This window comes from Vespula vulgaris, chromosome 24, assembly GCF_905475345.1.
Source record: "Vespula vulgaris chromosome 24, iyVesVulg1.1, whole genome shotgun sequence".
In the NCBI taxonomy this organism is placed as follows: Eukaryota; Metazoa; Arthropoda; class Insecta; order Hymenoptera; family Vespidae; genus Vespula; species Vespula vulgaris.
Window position 1 is genome coordinate 533,080 of NC_066609.1, and position 24,165 is coordinate 557,244.

At 29.8% G+C, this 24,165-nt stretch overlaps 1 protein-coding gene across 8 annotated transcripts in view; it reads left to right on the plus strand.

Annotated features, from left to right (window-relative positions):
- The window catches only part of LOC127071989 (receptor expression-enhancing protein 2-like), a 34,020-nt gene extending 9,883 nt beyond the window's left edge, over window positions 1–24,137 (plus strand). The window contains exons 1-9 of one of the 8 annotated variants that reach the window (XM_051011955.1): window positions 8,353–8,872; window positions 8,985–9,435; window positions 9,970–10,049; window positions 11,264–11,498; window positions 17,537–17,654; window positions 18,059–18,206; window positions 18,365–18,524; window positions 18,815–18,935; window positions 20,703–24,137. In XM_051011955.1, coding sequence (XP_050867912.1) covers window positions 9,118–9,435; window positions 9,970–10,049; window positions 11,264–11,498; window positions 17,537–17,654; window positions 18,059–18,206; window positions 18,365–18,524; window positions 18,815–18,935; window positions 20,703–20,779 — 1,257 coding nt within the window. In that variant the 5' untranslated portion in view covers window positions 8,353–8,872; window positions 8,985–9,117 and the 3' untranslated portion in view covers window positions 20,780–24,137. Of the gene's footprint in view, window positions 1–8,339; window positions 8,873–8,984; window positions 9,436–9,969; window positions 10,050–11,263; window positions 11,499–13,139; window positions 13,634–14,378; window positions 15,935–17,536; window positions 17,655–18,058; window positions 18,207–18,364; window positions 18,525–18,814; window positions 18,936–20,702 lie in introns of those variants that run through there. The other 7 variants (XM_051011957.1, XM_051011961.1, XM_051011956.1 and 4 more) reach the window with 7 other exon arrangements.
- The last annotated feature ends 28 nt before the right edge of the window (window positions 24,138–24,165 follow it).

A 24,165-nucleotide genomic window follows, 5' to 3' on the forward strand; every position in this document is an offset into this window, starting at 1 on the left:
TCATACAAACTAATCTGTGAAAAAGCAAATTGAGTTTATCAGATATCAAAGAAAATCAAAGAAAAGTAAAAGAAAAAGAAAAAAAGAGAGAGAGAGAAAGTCTCACCTGGATAAAATCGGCAATGAAAAAATAATATCGATTGTAACGTACCAACGAATAACAAATATCTTGGCGACTATCGACGCGTTCTGATCGACTCGAGAATAGAGTAAGCAATAAATTAAGATAACAAGACGTATTATGTCCTCGAGAGTGAAACAGCAGATACGCATAACCATCTTCTTCGAGAACGGCGTGGTTGTGATTTACATTTAAAGAAAAAAAAAAAAAAAAGGAAAGAAAAAAAAGGAAAGTAAAAAATTATTAAAAAAAAAAAGAAATAAACAATACAAAAGGGGTGATTGGTAAGAGGAGTGGACGAAGGAACGTAAAAGAGTTTGAAAGTCGAGAATAAAAAGGCACGTACACGTACATACACACACGTACTACACATTCCTTCGATTCCGAATATACATACGTACGTATATACGTACATAGGTACGTATATAAATTCATTGTAGTAGTGTTGAGATTCCTACAAAGGGACAAGTACGATTGATACGCTTGGATTGTCGTCGTCGTTTGCGATTGCTTTTGCTCGGCCATAGATCCTCGTCAATGTTGTTTTACCCCTGACGTTACGAAACGAATAAGAAAAGGAAAGGAGATAAGGGGATTTCGTAGTTGTGTTGTTACAATCGAAGACGGAGACAACGACTTGTACTGCAATCGAAGAAGAAGAAGAAGAAGAAGAAGAAGCAGCAGCAGCAGCAGCAGCAGCAGTAGAAGAAGAAGAAGAAATAGAAAAGAAAGAAGAAGTCGGAAGAAAGAAGAAGAAGAAGAAATAAGGGGAAGGAGGAGCAAAGAAAACAAGAGGAAATAGAAAAGAATTTAAAAATAAATAAATAAATAAAAAAATAAATAAATAAAAAAAAAAAAACAGGCCAAAGTGATCTCGTCGTCGTTCGTGCTGTGTTAACTCGAAAAACATTTTCGATTGGTTGTATTCGTTTAACAAACCGATCGTTCGATCGAAAGAAAACTCTGAAACATCTCGAGATAAAGGAATTTCGATAGAGATTCTCTATGGGGGAAAATTTATGGGGGAAATTAAACTCATTCCGCAGATACTCGCTCGGAGAAATTACGAATGAAAAATCGATCGGTAACGTTACATTGCAATTGGGTCACGAGAGAAAGTGCTAATACTACTGTTACTACTACATTGCTACTACTGTTACTATTACTATTACATACGTTTCTACGTATATATATAGATCGAGGGTTAAACGAGTAGCAACAGCAGCGACTCAGCATCACCTCCACCATTACTAGTAATAGTAGTAGTAGTAGTAGCAGCAGCAGCAGCAGCAAGGTTTCTATGTCGCGTTGCTAAGCGTAAAAAAAAAAAAGGAACTCGGAGAACTCAGCAACTCGTTATTAAACTGTTGTTAGAAAATTGTCCGTTGAATTGGAACTCTTGATAAATTATTGCGACTGTAATTTTTTCTTTCTTTCTTTCTTTCTCTTTTTCTGTCGACCTCCAATCCAATTTATCGTATTATTTGTACTCTCTTATGAATTAATATAATTAACTGGAAACTTTGTCGAATTTTATAGCACGGTTTTACTTAGATTTATATTTAGATTATATTTTTGTACGTTGTGAACGTTAGCGCAGGATCATTTCGATTTTATTAATCTTTTCTTTTTAAATCGTGGAACGATCTGTTAAAATTTGTTCGTCTAAAAATATTAGCAAAATTCTCAAGATGACGTGTTTCTTACCACCGAAGAGTACTACACCGGTAGAGTTACCAACACCGACTCAAGTCTCTCGTAATTTTCACATGCCGGTTTTCAAACGAGTTACCGTTGTCAACTCGGTATCCGTCGTCTTTCTTCCAGCTCCTTTGAAGATCGTTCCGAAGTCCTGATAAAAAAAGGATCCTGAATGGCTATCCATCTTTTTCGTCTTATCAACGAACGATTCGTGTTTAACCCTCTATGACTTAATTTTTTTTTCTCCTTTTCTTTTGTCGCATTTGTGTTTGCACAAAAATTATACTATACTGTACTATACTATGGAAAAAAATTGTATGTTACGATTATAAAAAAGATTGTACTATATGTGTTCAAGTAACTTTGAAAATTAAATAACTTTCTAAAGATTATATACGTAAAGAAAAAAAAAAAAAAGAAAAAGAAGACTTGGAATGTTTAATATCAAGTATAACAAAAATTTAATTTTATAAAATATGATAATGATAGTATAACATAGTATAATTTTTGTTCTAGTACTATATTTATATAATTACATTATTATTATTATTATTATTATTATTATTATTATTATTATTATTATTATTATTGTTATTATAAATAAATAAATAATTTGATAAATGCGTTCTTAGAAAAAAAAAAAAGTAACATTTGAAACATCAGGATATTAAGCGACAATTAATCTTTTGACAATAAAATGAGATCAAACATAAAAAAGAATAATACATATATGATTTAAAAATTATACTACATAAAGTTATAGAGGGTTAATAAAATTATATTAAATGTTTTAGCGCAATAAAATGGTACAAGTTCTACATTTGTTTTCTTTGTCTTCTTTTCTTTCTATCTTTCGTTCTTTTTTTCCATTCTCTTTTTGTTTTTTTCCTTTTGTTTTTTCTTCGAGGACACCAGAGGAAAGAAAGGGAGAGAGTACTTAAACTTTTATCAAAGAACTTTGTAAGAATTTTTTATATGAAAATAAATATGATATCTACTCCGTAACATTTTGAGTTATAATTATTTTCAACTTAGATCCATCCTGTGTCATAATGTAAGACACAATGCGGAAGAAGAAATGTTGAATTTTATTTTAAATCGGTCGTGCTTGTAATAATCATTTCGAAGGACAATTAGTTGGCTTTCTCATCGGTATTTTATTTACTATTTATATATACATATATATATATATATATATATATATGTATGTATTTATTTTATGGACTCGTTGCAATTGTAAGTTATATACATCGAGTCAGAAAAATATTTAAATATGTACTTTTGTAATATTTTAAATAACTCTTTTTCTAGATTCTCAAAGGAGAAAAAACTCGTTGAATGGTTTAATAAATACGATGAAATTAATTTATTAAATTAAATGCGATAAAATTAGGACATTGTACATATTCTTTTTCCTTTTTTTTTCTTTTATTTCTTTTTTTAACAGCGAGTAAAAATTCGAAACACGTGTATGCTGTAAAAAGTAACAATAATTTTGTTGCACGAATATTTTTCTAGCTCACTATACATGTCCCTTGTATATTGATATTTCGACAGATCGAATGTTCTTTTTTTAAATATTTTTTTCAATTTTTACTTTTATTTTCAATTTTTTTTCTGTTGTTAATTCTTAATATCCGTTGAAAAAATATATCTGTTCTTTAATGATTTTCCATATCTGCAAAAAAATGTTGGATGCTGTCATACGATTAGCCGCATAAAAAAAAGAAAAAGAAATTATTTTCGAAAGGCGCATGAATATTTTTGTGACTTATATTGTATAAGTTGGTGTGTGTGTGTGTGTAAAAAGTATCTGTTGGATTCGATCCAAAATTCGTTAAGCGCCAACGACGATCACGATGCTATTCTCATGTATTTCTTTTCTCAATTGCCTCGACAAAGTGGCAGCTGAAGAATGAATAATTGAAATCGAAATAGCTTCTTAAGTTTTTAGTAACTTTCGTATCTCTTTCCTTTTTTTTCTTGTTTATTTATCGTATTTATCTTATGTATTTATTTTTTTGATTGATCGAATGATTTATTTTCGTTTTGATCATTTTATTTTATTTTATTTTTTCTTATTTTTTATTCTTCTACGATAAGCATTCGCATCGTCTCTGAGTTTTAATACCGATAAATAATCGATAAAATCGATAGCTCTGTTATAAACAAAATATTATAAACGTAGAGAGAGATAGAGAGAAAATAAATAAATTCCTTGTTTGCAGTTCCAAGAATTATCTCGTGATTATTTTACAGCCGATAGCGCCTCATTTACGTTAATTAATTTTTTTCTTCTTATATAATTAACAAATACGAAGTTAAATTGCATTATGTATACGTATGCTTAACACGAGAACAAAAATTTTATGATGGAATGATCTCGCTCGATCGAAATTAATAACAATAACTACAATAATAATAAGAATAAGAATAATGCTAATCTGAACGTAAAGGTTTACATTCGTAATAAAATTTTTTATCAAGAAAATTCGACCGATATAAAATCAGTATTAATTCTAGGTTACCATTTTATTTCCATTCGAGTTGATGGTTACATACTAGCCTCGTCAAGGAGCAGGTTGATGCACCTCGTCCCCGTCTGAAAATATCACAAACGTGTCCTCATTACGACAATTTCGTCGGAGGTTGGTTGGTTGGTTGGTTCGTTGGTTGGTTGGTTGGTTAGTTGGTTGGCTGGTTGGTTGGTTGGTTGATTGGCTCATCGGTGAACTAGATGAACGACATTCTCAACGGTTGACTACCTTCAGGTCAACGTTAGAGAAACCATTTTGTACAAAATTATAATACTTACTTCTTCCCATATAAATTCTATGTCTATTTATTTCAACTGGATCATTTAAAATGTGAAAAAGAAGAATCACATTGATTCTTCCAATTGATTTATTTGTCTCTTTATTTTTACATTATATAATTTATACACGTATGTGTATGTGTTTGCGCGTGCACGTTTACACAGTTTATTAATTAACTTGAAAAAATATATCTGTTCTTTAATGATTTTCCATATCTGCAAAACAATGTTAGATGCTGTCGTACGATTAGCCGCACAAAACAAAAAAAAAAAAGGAAATTATTTTCGAAAGGCGCATGAATATTTTTGTGACTTATTTCATTCACTTCATTTTGTGACTTTTTCAGTTTATTAATTAATGTATTTGGATATAAATACGTCTGGAAAGAACTTTCGAAAGAAGCGATCTAATTTATTTTTATTAAGCGATCACATTTTTATTTTTATAACATAACGGGATGCGTCGATGAGTCGAAACGGATTATATCTTGTATTTGATAAGAGATAGGAAAGAAAACTTTTGAGGAGATACTCTCGGTCATAATTTTTCTTATAAGAAGATTATGACATTTATATATATATATATATATATATATATATATATATATATATGTATATATAATTTTTTTATTTATTTATTATATATTTTACGTTAATATATTTTAATTAAATAATTTATGTATAATATATATATATTGTAATATTTATAAAAAAAAACGAGACAATAATTATTATAATTATTATTAAGAATAGAGAAAATATATAATTATAATTATCCACGAACTATATCCATTTTATCATATATAATTAAGTTTAAAAAAAAAAAAAACACAGAAAGAAAGAAGGAAAGAAGAAATGTTACCTGTAAAAACGAAAGATCGTCTTCGGAATAAGGAAAAAAGGAATGTGGGTCGACCGCTAAGGATCGCACACGTGAGAAAGATTGTTCTTAAAATATAAACGACCCCCTGACGGATGTAGATCATCCAGAGATATAAATCCACTTAGAGATAACGGCGTCTTGGTAACTGGTAACTCGTTCGAAGGAATCTTCGCTCGGGAAAAAAATAAAAAAAGGAAGAAAAAATAAGGAAAGAGGAAGATAGATAGAAAAAAAGATGATCGTTTTAAATAGTAACAGGAAGAAGAGGAACAATAGAGTCGTACGTATTTGGTATAATAAAGAAATGACGTTTATCGTATCGGAAAAAAAAAGAAGAAGAAGAAAAAGAAAAAGAAAAAAAAAGGGAACAACAACGAACACATTCTATCCTGTCATAATGCCATCATTGTTTCGTACAAAACACTCCACATATTGCTAGTTACTCCAATTAACGTATGAAAGGCTTCTCTGCGTTGAATTTAAAGAGGTCTTTCATTATTAATTGGTACACCATTTTAACCCAAAGTTATCGTTCGATTGTCATCGGATTTATCCGTTTTTTTTTATTAATTATTTATTATAACAGTAAATATGTATCGGAAGTTATTAGAAAGTTCGTTTCAAAAAAATTTTCCTTATGGTTTTAAACCGACCGCAAAATGCATGTCACATTTATTTGTTTATTTTATTTTATTTTATTTTATTTTATTTATTTTTTTATTTTACTCGCGACGAATTGTTAAGTTATAAAAATCGATATGCTGGTTTTTATGAGTACCTACAATCTTTTTTGTTTTTTTTTTGCTCCTCGTATCTATGCAATCATTGTCATTCGCAATCAAAATAGTGTCTGGTAAAAAAATTTACGATAATTACGATATAATAATATAATTATATCATAGTATATCCAAATCGGTTACTGAATGAATGAAATTTAAGAAAGAAAAAAAATTGAAATTTATGTAAATAATTGATCTCTAAAGAAATCTGATTTTTTATGGATTTCGATTTAATACAATTAAAGAAAGCATAATAAAGTTTCTTTTCTTTTCTTCTTTTTTTTTTTTTTTTAATATTGAAATTAAAAAGAAAAAAAAAATAAAAAGAAACGAGAAAAGAAATTAATAACTACACTTGAAAAAGATCCATGAGTTAACTGTGAACGAGCCCCGTTGGAATTCTAACTATGTAGAAATGAACTGCAATGATCTTGACCTTGGCTACATAATACACACACACACACACTATTTTATTATACGACATTGTAGACCTTTTCCGTGTACGCGTATGTCTTTTCTAAAAGAAGTTGTTTAAATGGAGAAAATGTTACGTCCTTACATCGAACGTTCGAGTTTAGCTAATACTTATTGAAAGTTTTTATCGAAAGTTAATATCATTATTCTGTTATCTTACAAAAGTAAAAAAAAAAGAGAAAGAGAGAGAGAAAGAAAGTTTGATTCATCTAATGACGTTTCGTTTGTTCTCAAATTTATTAACTCAAATTTTTATAAAGCAATCTAACGTAATCGTAGTTAAAAACAATTTAATATATTTCGTTTTTTTTTAATAACATTTTACACACACACACACACCTGTTATTATATAATATTAATATATTACAATATAATTATACCAGTGTAAATAATATCTAAAACATTTTCCTTTTCCATATTATATAAGAAAATTAACGTCGACTGTAGCAAAAACGTGTTTGTCTAAATCATTGTCAACCACTAACTACTATTCCACGAATGTACAAATGCGTCGTTCGATCGGTTTACTATTTTTTATGTAAATGTAAAAATTAGAAAAAGAAGAAGAAGAAGAAAAAATACGATATGAACGTATCGAATAACGTGGTGTCACGTTCATTTGCGAATTATCGTTCGAATAGAAAGAAAGAGAGAGAGAGAGAGAGAGAGAGAGAGAGAGAGAGCAGCATTGAGGACGGTCGATTATGTAATTGCACCAACGACATTGGTAACGATCATCGAATTACCTGCGATGCGTAATCGGTCGTAGTTTTGTAGGTCGTCGTTGTAGCTCATCGTTTTATTCGATAGCAGTGTAATCGTCAACGATAGTTCAGAAGGCACGTCGATTTAATATCTTTCCATTATTTCGTTATTACATACAAATTATCAAATTTCATCAAAAATCATTCGAACATTCGAAACGTACAGAGCGAGTCATTTCAATCCTTTCGATAATTTTAATCATTCCAAGTTTTGATATTGTTTTTCTCCAAAAGAAAAAGAAAAAAAAATAGGTCATTTCAATCATTCCAAATCATTTTTAATTTCGTTTGTAAAAAAAAAAAAAAAAAAAAAAAAAATCAGACAAAAACAATTCTGTATTATAATCGTAGTCAAAGGAATTAATCAATATATATAAAAAAGAAATACATTTCAGATGAAGATACGAATCAGTCACCCTGTATAATCAAAACCTCTACATTTCTAATACCAATAAATATATAATAATATTATTATTATTATTTAACAAGCCTTTAGTGAAAAGACGAACAATAAGAAATTGGTTGAATTAACAATCGTTAAATTGATTACTTCCTCCAGAGTTAGTTAAGATCAGCTGACCGATTCTCTCTCTCTCTTTTTTTCTCTCTCTCTCTCTCTCTTTCATCTCCAATGAGAGTTTCGTTCTCTCTTAGTTCTCTATTTGTTCATGGTAAGCGTGACAACGCATTTAAAGCGCGAAAATAGAGTCTACGCGGGGCATTCTCGCGATCCTCTTTTCCTCCTCTTCACCCTCCTCCTCCTCCTCTTCCTCCTCCTCCTCTTTCTTCTTCTTCTCCTTCTGATCTTCATTTGGCCGGTGTGTCGTGTGTTAGTAGGGTGTACGACGCGTGGCCTGCCAGATCACGGGTTACGCGTTTAGTCTTTGACTGGAAGCATCCGCGTTAACATAGTTCAGCATGCGTGCTCTCGCTGCACCGTAGTTAACGGCCAATCTAACGATGATCTAACATTATCATATAATATTTTAATCTATCGGCGTAGCTATGAGAGATATGTTTATGTATATGTACATGTTTCGCGAAAAAGAAAAGAAAAAGAAGTGACGTTTGTCATGAAAGTTACTAGTGTACTATAGGAAAAAAGAAAAAAAATTAATAATAATAGTAAAAAGAAAATTAAGACTTTTTTTTTTCATTTTATTTTATTTTATTTTAAACCGTCGATTACACTATGTAATCATCTGGTGTTATATATATATTATATATGTTGAAGAATCGATGATACGTATGTACGTGTTGTCTATATTTTACTTATATGTATATCGACGATAAAACGAGCAAGCTCTTTTTAAAAACGTCCTCTTACTTTACTTCGTAAGCATTTCATTTTTGGATTTACGATTATTAATTTCTTCGTCTTGTTATCGTTTGATTCGATAAGTAATTTATTTTTTTCTTCTTCTTTATGTTTTTCTTTTTATTACAGTTCATCGAATCGGCTCATCGACCGACGATTTGGAAGTTTCTACTCTGAGGAACGACAATTTTTTCATCACACGAGAGACAGAAAGAGAGAGAGAGAGAGAGAAAGAGAGAGAGAAAGATTTACAAAATAGAAAATGAATTTTGAAAACGAACACCTGTTGATAACGAGAACGAAGAGAATCGATAATAATAGGATCGAGGAAGATCTTCAAATCATAGCACTTCGTAGAAAATTAAAATATTTGACAAACTGGACACAGCGTTTCGTTGATAGGCTTCCTGTTCGAATGACCTTGAGCAATTTGGGGATACTGGCAGTTTTTCTTGCCATTGTTTTACCGAAATCGTTAACTTATATACTTTTGTATCCAATTTTCAGATTAGTCTTTGGTACTTTATATCCGGCTTATGCCTCCTACAAAGCTGTACGAACGCAAAATGTCAAGGAATATGTAAGTATCTTATTATTATTATTATTATTATTTTTTTAATTTAATTCTCTATAACATAATTTTTAGCATCTACAAAAATCTATAAACTTGAAATTTATAATATTGATTTTATTTGGATTTTAGTTGGTACTATATAAAAAGAATATAAAAATGAGATATTATAAACTAAGTAATTGTAACGTTTTTTATGAGGAAAAAGAAAATCAAATAAACGTATCTATATGGTATGATCATATTACAGTACGATGCATAATTATAATCTAATCGTATATTAGCACATAGTACAATTATACTAATACATTAAACCGCTACTATTATGCTATATAAACGCTTACAAAAACACTTTAGAAATATCAAAGAAGACGTTAAAAATCCAATAAAAATATTGTCAATCGACGCGTTCCATTCGAAAGAAAATATAACAAGTATAATTTTTAGCAACATTCTCAATTATTCTTTTCATTCTTCTTCTTTATATCTTTCTTTCTTTCTTTCTTTTTTTTTTTAATTCTCTCAACCTTCGTTATTTTTTAGGTCAAATGGATGATGTACTGGATCGTATTCGCTCTTTTCACTTGCGCTGAGACATTCACGGACGTCTTCTTCAGCTTTTGGTAAGAACACACACACACACACACACACGTAAACGTAAACGTAAACGTAAACGTAAACGTAAACATATAGACGTACACTCAACGAATAGCTCTCATATTTCCAAAGAGAAAAATTTTCCGATGAATTACGGAGTGGATGTGATAAGAGCGTAAAGAGGGAGAGAAGAGAACATGGAAAATAACAGCACGTCTGGGATAAGATTATTTCGTATAAAACGAATTCGACATCGTCGAATTTCTCAAGGCGCCACAGGATCGCGTCAACGAGGCCAATAAACCGAGACAGACCGCGTGGTCCATACTCTTTGGTATACACCAGGGAATTCCAAAAGTCTAATTTCGGACGAGATAGATATTGGCTTACATGCACTTCTGAGGATTTAACCCTCCTCTCTCTTTCTCTCTCTCTCTCTCTCTCTCTCTCTCTCTCTCTTTGTCTATCTATTCCTTTTACTCTTTTACTTTCTTTGTTTTTCTATTTGTGCTCCCTCTTTCTCTCCGTCTCTCTCTTCTTCTCATGCCAGATCTCTCTTCATGCTCGAATTACAAGCAAAAAGGAAGCTAAAACCCCTGTCTATTCTTGCGTCTGGTTTTATAAATGTTTTGCACTTTGCTCTCTCCCTCTCTCTCTCTCTCTCTTTCACTCTTTTCTTTTTTTTTTCTTTCTTTTCACCTTTTTCCACTCGTGCGACTTTCTCTTCGTTTAGATTTTTTCCCTCCGCGTCTTGTGAAAATATAATATAACCCAAGGTTATTCTCCTTTTTACTACTTTTCTGTCAATAACCATTTCTTTTTTCTTTCTTTCTTTCTTTCTTTCCGTCTTTTCTCATGATAGACAAATTAATGGCAATCATTTACGTGGTAATCGTTAATTAAAGAAGAAAAAGAGTTGGTTGAATGAGTGGTGCATAGGGAGGGGGAGGAGATAGTTAGAAAGAAAAAAAATTGAAAGCCATGATAAGTCGTGATAGAGAGAAAGAAATTATGATAATCGAAAACTGAGAAGAGGGCGAGGTGGGAGAATGGACAAAATAAAAAAAAAAATAACGTAAAAAAAAGAAGAAGAAGAAGTAAAAAAGTGAAAGAGAAAACATTAACTAACGATATTCATAATTACATTTTATAAAGTTTAGATATCGAGATTATGTCTTTCGTGAATTCGAGGTGATTGAATTCAGGTTAATTGATCAAAATCAATTGATTTATCGTATAGGTTCCCGTTTTATTATGAGATCAAGATTATTTTGGTGCTCTGGCTATTGAGTCCTGCAACTAAGGGCTCGAGTATATTATATCGACGTTTCGTTCATCCTGCATTGACCCGTCGCGAAGCTGAAATCGACGAAGCTCTTGCACGTGCTACAGAACAGGGATACAAAGCTGTCCTGCATCTTGGCACCAGAGGTGTAAACTATGCAACTACTGTGCTTATGCAAACCGCTATCAAGGTAAGCTAAAACGGAAGGTTATTCTAATAATATTAGATTTTTTTTTCTTCTTTTTTTTTTCTTTTTCTTAGACGTTAGATATGCGAGGAGAGGAGCTTCTGTGCCGATCTCCAAGTTTTTGTTTATCATTTGTATGATTCATTTACATTGTTTATACGTTGTTTATACATTGTTGTGTTCGTTCGCTGGGTGAATCAATTAGAATTATTTGCGTTTTTGGTTTTTTTTTTTTTTTTTTTTTTTTTTAATGGAAAAAAAATTGTACTCTCGAACGATCGAAGCGTTTGACGAGTTACTCGTAAAAATGGATCAACGAAATTAACGTTGTAAAGTCGACGATGATTATTTATAAGTTTTTCATTTTGTGATCCGATATTTTTTTTTTATTTTTATTTTTTTATTTATTTAATTAACTCGAAGAAAATCGCTATCTTTTTTTCTTTTTCGTTACGGTGCTTGCACAGTTTTAACTATTGATAAATTATTAAAATTAATGAGAAATACGCGATTCACCTTGTGATATTGATCATTTGTACGTCTTCCTCTTGTCATCCAAAATATTGTTTTTTTTTTTGTTTTGTTTCTTTCATTAACTCGAAAATTGAAATTTTTGATAAATTACTCGAAACAAAGTTAATAATGAATCACATGATTTACCTTGTGCTATTGATCATGCGTATATTTTCCGCTTGTGATCCAGTATTTTATTAATTTTTTGTAATATATTATTTTTACATATTTATCTACTATGTTCTTTTATTCGTATATCGATTCTTCTTTTAATGAATTATTCAAAGAAAAAAAAAAAAATTAATAAATTACATGAATCATCGTGTATCGGAGAGTCGACCTCGATTATTTGTATGTTTTCCATCGTTTCTTGCGATCCAGATATTTCTTTATCATCATCAAAATTTTTTCATTCTTTTCATTTAATTCTTAAAAAATTTTTCGTCCTTCTTATCGTGCTTTAAAAAATTCGCGTTTTTTTCCCTTCAAATTCGAGATAAATTTTTATAATTTTGGGACTTTCGAAATTGAAAGCTTTTAATGAATTTTCTACGAAACAGAATCGTATGATTAACATGATTCACCTTGTATCAAAATATCGACAATGATCAAGCGTAAAGTTTCTTAAAGACGGACGAACGAATCTCCTCGCCAAAATCCTTATCATCGCTAATCACGTTGTGTTTGTTCTTGATTTTCTGTTTTCGTTTTACTCGCCCGCTTCCCTTCGCACGCTGCAACGCCTTATCCCCGCCATCGCCGTCACCATTTAACTTAAAAAAAAAAAAAAAAAATCAAATTAAAAACGTCACCAACCAACCAACAAACAACGACAACAACAACAACAACAACAACAACAACAATCATCATATCTCACTATACGATTTACTATAAACACGACAAATCGCCTTAACCATCGTCGAGCATTGGCGCTGTTTAACAAAACTGCTGCTTTCTAAAAACAATAATAATAATAATAATAATAATAATAATAATAATAATTAATTAATAAACCGCATTCCTCGTATACAAAAAAAAATATAATTATATCTAATATATAAACGTATAAAAAAAAAAAAAATCCAACGTCATACAAAATAAAAATTACAAAAACGTTGGCAACAAGGACAGAACCTTCCGAATATAATTCCAAGTTCATTGAATGAGATCGAACCGAGACAATCAGACCCGGCGATTTTTAGCTCAGCCAACCCCAACAAAGCACCATCGATGACGTGCCAGCCACGGAATAAGAAGGACATAATGAACCCGATGAAAGATGACAAACTAGTACCGACCACAAAGAAAATACAACCTCCTAAGATCGATTGTATAAGTATAACGAAGATTCTCAACGAAGAATATGAAAATACTTGGAGCAGTGAGGAAGAGGTAGAGGATGAGAAGCAACACGATCAACCGAAAGTGTACGAAGAGGTCCAGCAAAATTTTATCGTCGAGGGAATCTTCAAAGAACCCGAAAAAAGACCAATCAAAACGAAGAAAAGCAAAAAGAATCATGTCGAAGTAACTAAACGACAAAAATCAAGATCGTCTAAGGTTACTACGAAAACGGTTTATGAAGCTGAATTGAGCGATGACTGCGACTTGATAAACTCTTATTGGTAAACTTTCTTTTTTTTTTTTTCCTTTTTTTTCTTGTTTTTATTTTCTTTTCTTTTCCTTTTTTTTATTTTATTTTATTTTAATTTAATCTTCTCTTTCTTTTTCTTAATTTCGATCGTCCGTGTTGAAATTCTCGAAAGTCTCTTCAATGGGGGTACACTTGTGGAATTAAGAGGTTGTAACGATGGTTTCGAAGAAAAAAAGGAAAAGAGAGAGAAAGAAAGAAAGAAAGAAAGATAGAAAGAAATAACTTTCAATTAGCGATTAGATCATTAAGATTAATCGAAATGGGTCGGATTGATTTTGATGATTTGAGATAAGATTTACTATTGTAAAATTATAACGAGATAACGAATTAACCAATTAATATATAATTTCCCAATGCAAGTGATATTTACATGAATGGAATGTCTACGAAACACGATAAAAACTGAAAATCGATCGGATATAGGAAACTATTCTCATCCTTATTTTTTTTTCTTTTTTTTCTTTCGATAATATCTATCCGATCGTTCTTAAATTTCGATTTTGATTAAAATAAACATAGAAAATATTTCTCGAACATCGACAACTATTTTAACGTGATGTTACAAATGCATATTGTCAATTAGACTATTTAAAAAAATAATAAAAAATTAGATGTTATAACTCGGAGGTAGAACAATTTTTATAACTATCTGATCGATTTCAAATTTTCTTCTTTTTGTTTTTTTTTCTTTTCTTTATTTTCTTTTTTTTTTCTAGATTTGCAGAGATAACAGTTTCTCTCGTTAATTAATTATCCCAAGTGATATTACAGAATGGCAATGGAAACGAATAAAACAAATAAAATTGTAAATCGATTAGATAGAAACTCAGGTTGTAACTCGGCATTTACAATTTTTTTTTTTTTTTTTTTTTTTTTTATATCTGATTGATATTATATTTTCATTGTTAACCGATCGGATAATTTTTCAACGACGCACAAACGTTCCGATAATATTACAGAATAAATGTGATGTTCATGATAGACAATAAAAAACCAAAGTCGATCAGGTCAAAAGCCAAAGTTACAAATTTTTATATATAAACGTTTACCTGATTGATTTCAAATAATGATTAATTTACGATTTGTTATAAGATTATTCTCACGTTATGTATAATAACGAACGAACAATAACGAATAATCAACGACGCACCTTAGTAATTAATTACGTGTAATGTTAGAAAATGCGATGTCAACGAAAGACAATAAAAAGAAAATTTGATCAGGATCAATGTTACCCGATTTACAATGTTTAAACGATTTTTATGATACATCTATCTGATTGATTTCAAAATTATAATTGATTTATAATTTTCGATAAAACTTTTCTACATGGAATGTTAAATAATTATGACGTTAAAAAAATTAACGACGCATCCGTTTTAAAAATTAATCACATGAAAATAGAAGTCGATCGGATGGATCAATGAAAAGAAGAAGAAAAAAAAAATCTGAAATAAACCAAAAAAAAAAAGAAAAGATCATTACGAACGATTTTTATGGAACGTCGGCAATCTGTATGATTTTAAACATTCTTTATTGTGTTGTTCAGAATATAATTGAATCGTAATTAAAAATTAATTAAATTAAAGAACGAAGACGATCGATGTAATTAAAATGTCTGCTGCGTGACATCATGTATTACTCTTTTTTTCTTTCTTTTTTTTTTTTTACTATTATTATTATTATTATTATCCCTATATATAATTCAATCTAAGAATCGAATTCTATTACTAGATTTTTACACAATTGTTTTTTTATGTAATTGTTTTTCTTTCTTTCTTTCTTTTTTTTCCCCTTTTTTCTTCCTCATGGGGATCTTATATATCGTGTGGAATTTATGCTCTATGTATACGTCAATCTTTTCGTTTCTTTATTATTATTTCTTTCTATTACACATAACTTTTATATCCACCATGTTTCTACGTGTGCGTAAGCCCTTACAAAAAAAGAAAAAAAAAAGAAAGAAAAGAAAAAAAAAAGAAAAAAACGCGAGAAAAAGCACAAAAAAATTGTACCGTGATCCAGAGAGCTTTAGAGAAAAAAAAAAAAGAAAAATAAAACAGAGTTGAAGACTGCGAATACGTGTGTGTGCCTTTGTGTGTATGCGTGTGGGTGCGTTTGATGCGATTAAAATACAAATACGCACAAGTGATATATCGTTGTAAGCAAAAATAATAAGAAATATACATGTATACGTACATACAAATATACATACATAAATACGTACATATATATATATATAAAAAAAAAAGAAAGATTAATCGAATGAAGAGCGTGATTCTAATTATTGTTACGTTACGCTTTTTAACACTCATCTTATTTATCTAATCTGTTATCTAAGTTGCAATTAAGTAATTACGAGAGTTACCAATTTATTATTCATAAACATAAATATAAAAAAATATATATATATGTGTATATCTCTTCGAGTCAGAGAATTTGATTAATCTAATTTTTACAATATGCACAACGAGATTTTTACGATTATTTCTTCTTCCGTTCGAAATACAATGATATATATATATATATATATATATATATATATATATATATATATATATATATGTCTATGTACATGTTACATAATCAACGTATATATTGTATCACGAATTACAAACACGATTAGAAATTAGAACGAGTTATATAAGCTCTGAATGATATCATTCTTTTCTTATCTTTTTTTCTTCCTTTTATATATATATATATATATATATATATATATATATATATATCTATGTATGTATGTATATATATATATATATATAAAATCAAAAGATCGATTGGATTGACAATTTGTTCGTAATTTTCTTTTGGTTGTAACAATATTATACACTATCTATTTTATTCCTTTTTTTTTTTTTTTTAATTATTTTATTACATTTTTTTTCCTTATGTATGCGTATGTTTAAAGCATCATATATTTGTAGCGTGTAAGATTTTTTTGATATGCGTTTCCAAAGATACTCTATAAGAATATTATAAGGTTTTTTTTTCTTCTTTTTTCTCCCAAATAAAAAGCATTTTGCTAATACGGTTCTTTTACTCGCTCTTTCCTCTCTCTCTCTCTCTCTCTCTCTCTCTATCTCTCTCTCTCTCTATCTTTCTTACATTTTCTATCTCTCTCGCACAAACACAAACACGTGCTATTTCTATCTTTTCATCCTTCCTTCTTCATCTTATAATTTTAAATTAATAATACGGCCTTTTGAAACGGTTGAATGTTTTGCAATTATTCGCTAAGGCATTAATAAGCACCATTAAAGGCTGGCTGACAATTATTAATAATAAAAATAATAAATAATCAAAGACAAAAAAATCTTCATTATTGTAAGCATTAACATCAATATATATATACATACATAATATGTAATGGCTTAAAAGTTACCGTCACGTGGACGCATCCGAGCTTTTTAGCGAGCGCTGGAGAGAAAAAAAAAGAAAAGAAAAGAGAAAGAATTTCAAACGAAGAGAAGAATTTTCTTAACGCCACTCACTCCTCAATGACAGAAAAAAAAATAAAATAAAATAAAATAAACAATAAAAAAAATAATAAACTGGACATTTACTACCTTCTCACTGGTGACGGCCCAGATAACACATTAACATCCTTTCTTGGTTGGTAAGATTTTATTTTTTTTTGGCCACTCTTTTACTTTCTCTATCAGTCTCTTTTTCACTCACTCTCTGTCTTTCTCTCTCTCTCTTTCTCTTTATCTTTTTTTTTTCATTTTCTCTCTTTCTCTCTTTCTCTTTTTTTTTTTTTTTGATTTTTCATAATCATTAAAATTTGCAAAAAAATTGGAGAAAAAGAATTCGACGAACGTTGGTTAATCAGTAATAATTTCTCTAAAACAGAGATAATATTTTTTTTCAGGGGGGCGGTGGATTGGTTCAACAATTGAGGAAGAGCTATAGTTTAAGCGATTTGACTGGTGGAAAGGATGTCGAAAATAGAAGCTTGCCTGAATCGCGAGACGAGACTGACATGGAAGGTTGTTTTTATATTCTATATATGTATTTCTTAAAACAGGTTGACTGCCATTTTGGTCACACTTCTGACCTGATCTCTTTGTATATCCACAGTATATATTTACTATGCTATTATTTCATTTGCATTGAACGATACGAATAGAATTAATCGATTGAACTATTTAACAAAATTAAACAAAAATTTTGTAAAATGATTAAAATAAGATGAATGATGTCATCGATCACTTGTGTGTTGTAAAGTATATCAAGATAAACTCACTATTTAAATGGATTATTAAAGATTTCATTGTTACAGTAACACGTTTATAATATTTTATTGTAATCAGGATAGAACACACAGTCAACTTGTTAATTCGTTATCGATAAGCTTCAATCTTCATATTTAACATTAATTGATAACTCTTAGTAGAACCTCGTCTAAGAGAGCATGTAGGAAGAAGAGGATACAGTCCACGAAGGACACAATCCAGCACCAATAGAGTAGAAATGTATTTTTCTGAAGTAGACGTCGATATGATTCAACCAAGGCCTAGAGAACCAATAACTAGTTTAACGTACGTAATTTTTTAAGAAATCTTTTTCCAAGAAGGTATTCCTCCTGATATATTTTCTTTCAAAAAATTATATTTGATATAATGATGTCTTCGTTAGACGAGGAATGGTTATAATAATGACGATTTTTGTTAATATTTTTTATCGATTGATATCGCAGTAATATCAGATCCTCCGACGATATATCCAGCGGATACAGTAGTGGTGAAGCCTTGCAATCACATCGAGCAACATCCCAAGGTGACACTTTAGTTAGAACATCGAGTGTAGGAGCCAGGACACGCGTGAAGCCTCGCTCGACAACAAAAAAAACACCTGAGGTTGGTACCTCCAGGAAAAAGTCACGAACAATTTTTTTAAAAGCTCTGTATTAGGAAAATATTGGAAGTACGTCGTGTTTCATCTTTTCTTTTTTCTTTTCTTTTCTTTCCTTCTTTTTTTTCCTCGTTTTTTATTTGTCGTCGTCCGACTTTTTTTTTTTTTTTTTTTTTTTTTTTTTTTTTTTTTTTTACCGTCACAACTACGACTAGACTCCATGTGTCATTTTCTCTTCGTACCATTCGTACAACTTGAAACATTTAATTGTTTTCAACGCTTATGATATTTGAAGGACACTGGAGAGGAATCCGAGTACGACGACCTTCTTCCATCGCCATTAACCTTCCTAACTCCTGATCAAGTTCATCAACTTTTATTATTCCTGACTCCGAAAGATGATCTTCAGAAGATGAGTAAGTTTGTTAACAATGATGAGAAATTATTCGATGATATTAAAAAGAGAGAATCCAAATCGTCGTCCGAAGAATCTGAGGTTTGGTTTGTACCGAATTTAACAAACGAGACGGATGAAGAACCTGATAAACCTCAGACTGAACTTTCAGAAACAGATAATAAGTTAAAGGATTGTCAAAGATCGAGTGAAATGTTAACAATAGCATCGAGCAAAGAATCAGATCTTCGACAAAAGGATATGGAAAATAAGGAGAATACTGAGAAGGTCGATTTTCTTAAAAATTCTTTGCAAACAGCTGTAACCACCGATGTCGTGGATATTGATAAAATCAAGGATGAGATTTGTCGCGAGAAGCTGGACGAATTGAAAGAACTTTTAAATAACGCGCACAAGGCCGTCACGAAGATAGTATCGTCCGAGGAAAAATTAAATCGGGTTGGTAAGTTTGTTTCGGACAAGACACCATATTTAGAAAATTTTGGAGACGTTGATTCTTTAAACCTTTGCTCGACAATGAATAACGTAACACGAAATAACTCGGATAACAACGATCGTGCTGGTAAATATAACAAAATGCCAGCACCGAAAACACCGATTTTAACAGACGACGAAACTCTTTCTGAGGATAGTCAATCGCCTGAAAATGCGTTGAAAGCAACCTTGGTAATCAAAACTGGCACGGTTAAAACTTTTGCAAATGTCGACAATGCCAAAGACGTTTTCATAGCTCACGCAGCTCAAACGAAAACGAAACGGAAGAAACGAAGTAAGGATGGTATCGCCAAATTATTAGCCATCCCAAAAAATATTTTTCACGGTGCCTTTCACAAAGGTTCGAGTTGTACGTCGAACAAGGACGAAGAGTCCACAAGTCCATCTGTTTCTGAATATTGTAGCTCAAGATCAAGATCCGTCAGCATAGGATCACAAGATATTTTTACGAGCAAGATCAACAACGATCAAGGTGATATAGATCCTAATGAAATTTCAAGCAACGTTGATAACGACAAAATCGATGAAAATAATTTCAAAAAAGATTTGATTTCTGATAATATCGATCGGAATGCGTTATCCGATAAAACGGAAGATTCTGACAAAAAGGTGACTTCGATAAAACGTATACCTATACCACAAATGTCACGATCGCCTGGTGCCTCGAGAAAAGTTTACTCCAACGAGAATATTGCATGAAGATTAAGAACAAAAAAAGAAAGAAAGAAAAAAAAGAACAAATATCGATATCCTTATTCCTATCCTATTTTTGTTTGACACAATTTTAGAATACACCGGGACGTGGCAAGAAAGAAGGGTTGGTTCATTGTAAATTGTATGAAAGTGATCTTTTGAAGAAATTCGATATAACATATAACTAGTGTGTGTGTGTGTGTGTGTGTGTGTGTGTGTGTGTTTGCGTGTGTATTATATAAGTTTATAAAACATAAAACACATATTAACGTGTCTACATTTATACTGCATGCCAATCTTAAAAAAAACAAACAAAAAGTTTCTATTTAATTTAATCCGTTTGAAAAGAAGATTAAAACAAATAACAGAATGACAGTCACGTGGTTATTGCAAATTAGCAATAAAATTATTAATGATGTATATATTTCTTTACGCATACATTTGTAATATTTCTTTGTTAATTTTCTGTTTCTTTCTTTTTCTTTTTTTTTTCTTTTTTCTTTTTTCTTTTATTTTTTTTAACTTAATACATTGTCATCACAACAAAAGCATGATTAAATTATTTCATCTTCTATTGCAGATAACGAGTTTTGCCACTCTACCACGCAGCAAGAAGACCAACAAGAAGAAAGTAGCATGAAATTTACCAGCTGCTGACCGCATAAAGGAATAGATGATTGAAAAAAAGAAAAAGAAGAAGAAGAAGATCAGAAAAAAAGAAAGCATGAAAACAACAAAAAGATAAAAAAAGAAAAAAATAAAAAAGAAAAAGGAAAAATCTCTTACAAAAAATTGTAATCCATTTTAAACGTATTCGAATATATTCACTTTGCATGACGTACGTGCATGCATGCATGCAACGAATGCAATGGTCAGCAGCAAAATATTGATAAAGCGAGTTAGACACCTTGTATAACTTGTCAATGATGGTGTCTTTAGTATAATTAGTGCTACTTCGAATGCCATATTTCTTTTCTTCCTTTTTTCTCCTTTTTTTTTCCTTTTCTATCTTTTTTATTTTATGAGCACTGAACCGTTACTCACGTTTTTTTTTTTTTTTTGAAAGAACGTTATTGGATAAGCATGACTACTTTCTTGCTTAAATAATGAATGGAAGAAAAATATTAGTAGCAAAGGAATGGCTTAATGATGACGGATCATGATGACATCGTTGCTCACGGTCATCCAAAAAAAAAATTAATAATAATAATAATAATAATAATAACTCTTGGTATACTTTAAAGAAATTTCATTCTATGCGAATTGTAGGCATATAAATCGTTGTTGACAATTTGCTTACAATTCAATATGCAATGATGATACTTTTAATGAACTGTGCTTTTGACGAACGTAATACACTTCTCTTGTCGTTGTACTTAACAAAAAAAAAAGAGAGAGAAAGAGAGAGAGAAAAGAAAAAGACACGTAAAACTCAAAAGGAAATAAAAAGAAAAAAAATGAAAAAAAATGATTGAGAAGGATAAAAGAAAAAAATAGAAAAAAAAGGACAAAAAGAAGAGAAAGACTAAGACAACGTTCGTCGTGTTCCTAGCATACCTCTCTATTATTAATAATTAGCAACTCTCTAAGCTACAGTACTTGCTCTGTTTGACGGCATACATATGTAATAATATTACAGCTTTAAGAATATTTAAGTTTGTTTAATATCATGATCGAATAATCGTAAAAGAAAATAGTGGACGAATTATATACGATTTTGAAATATCATCAAAAAAAACATAGACAGACTGACATAATCTCGTAGCCGATGTTAGTTAAATGATTCTAGTCAAAAGGAGATAATTGATATTCAGATATGAACGAGAGAGAGAGAGAGAGAGAGAGAGAGAGAGAGAGAGAGAGACACATATATACATTGAAATCGTGCCACTTTGATTACTTTGATAATTAATTATTTTAGTAACGAGACATTATTCGTATTATTATTAAGCATCGTGTTTGTAACTCGGTAAACAACGTCGACGAAATACGCACAAGTGCTATAAGAACTAGTTCGAACAATAAAGAAAAAATAAGAAAGAAAAAGAAAACGAGAAAGGAAAAAAAAAGTTAAGAAAGAAAGAAAGAAAGAAAGAAATCGAAAAAAGAGAAGAATATAAAAATTAATCCTCTATAAAGCCATATAAATTACTATTACACAATCATTTCTGTCTGTATTTTTGAAAAATTTCATTGATATTTTTGCAAGAAACTTGGTTGTTACTTGATATTAAAAATTTTTCATTGTTCTTATTAAATATAAGTTATGGTGCTTAGTATAGTATAATTATATTAGTATATTACTAGTACTACTTAAAGTAATATACTTATACAATTAGATTACTACTTATATATGCTAATTATATGTATTACTTATACCAGTATATTGTTAATTACATTGGTATAAGTAATACTAACTAGTATACTAATAAAAGTAATAATATATAATAAGTATATATACTGGTAGTAATACTAGTTTAAAAACAAAATATATTAACACTTGTACTTAGTATATTTATACTATACTACTATACTGATATAATAAAAAACATTATAATATATATAATATATTACAATATGAATGAAGTATAGAATCCTGTAATTTATTTTAAAAATTAAGTTTCCTTTCGTTTTACAAACATAAGTATAGTACTAGAAGATAGCCCATCGTGATTTACTTATAATAGTATAAGTACTATACTAGTATCTTTAAACTAATAATTAATATTTATATTAGTACTTTGCTAAAAAATCATATTATGTAATTATCATATATTTATATAACTTTTGTCTAAATTTAAAAATAAATTGATTTATGGAGGATTAATTAACGTTAACGAATTCATAAATGTAGTTTATTCGCATATACTTGCTACGTTTGTGTGATAATAAAATCATGTCGCGTAACCGTACGAGAATATTATATAATATTTTCCTTTTCTTTTGCCGCGAAATTTAAATATCTAGATGTTAATCAATCGGATTTGTTATTCTAACTATATATATACATATATATATATATATATGTATAATATTATTAAAATAATATTATCATTATTATTTTAGAATATTATTTGTAATCGTCAGAATAAAAAAAGAATATATATGTATATATATGTATATATATATTATATAACTCTATATATATATACATATTTACATATATATAATATATATATATATATAATTGTTGTTTTTATCGAGCATATTTATATTCAGTCAAATTTGTGCTTAATCAATGCAAGTAGTCATTGTGTGATGGAAAGAGCAAATGCAGTAAATGTGATTGGTTCGTTTTTAGCTCCACATTTAAAACACGTATTTGTGATACAAAGTTTTATGAAGATGATAGAGAATGTTAATAAGTAGATTAAAGTCTTACTTTCATTCATAAATTCGAGTTTCTTATCTCCTTTTTTCTTTTTCTTTTTCCTTTTCTTATTTCTATAATATTGGACGCCATATTGGAACGCTAGCATTTTCTGCATTTCTTTCGTTCCAGTATTATTCTTCGTTCCAGTATATTATATATATATATATATATATATATATATATAATATAAATATATCGTGTTATATATTCCCCGTGTAGCTATTCCTATCTTTATAAAATACGTGTGATAAAAAAAAACTGACGCTAGTTCGTCGGCGCTCTACTTATGCGAGAGAAAGAGAGAGAGAGAAAGAGAGATTCTATACGCACGTGTACGTGAATATGTATGAATGTGAACAAGAATTTTCAACGTTTCGACGTCGTCCGTTCAAAGATTATTATAGTATAATTTATACTCACTAATTTACGAAAATTTGAACGTACGAATCGTGCGTTTGCAAGTTACTATGGTGCTGCAAGCTTTACGATCGATTATTTTATATTCGTTTATTAGCTAATCATAATTAATTCAATGGAGGATCTGAATACACAGCGGCAACTATGGTGAACAATTTCTCTTAGGGATGATGGTTTTTCGGTTTTAACGTATTTGTAGCGAATAAAGATCACGTAAAGAAATAACATTGTATAATTTGTATAATTTAAACTA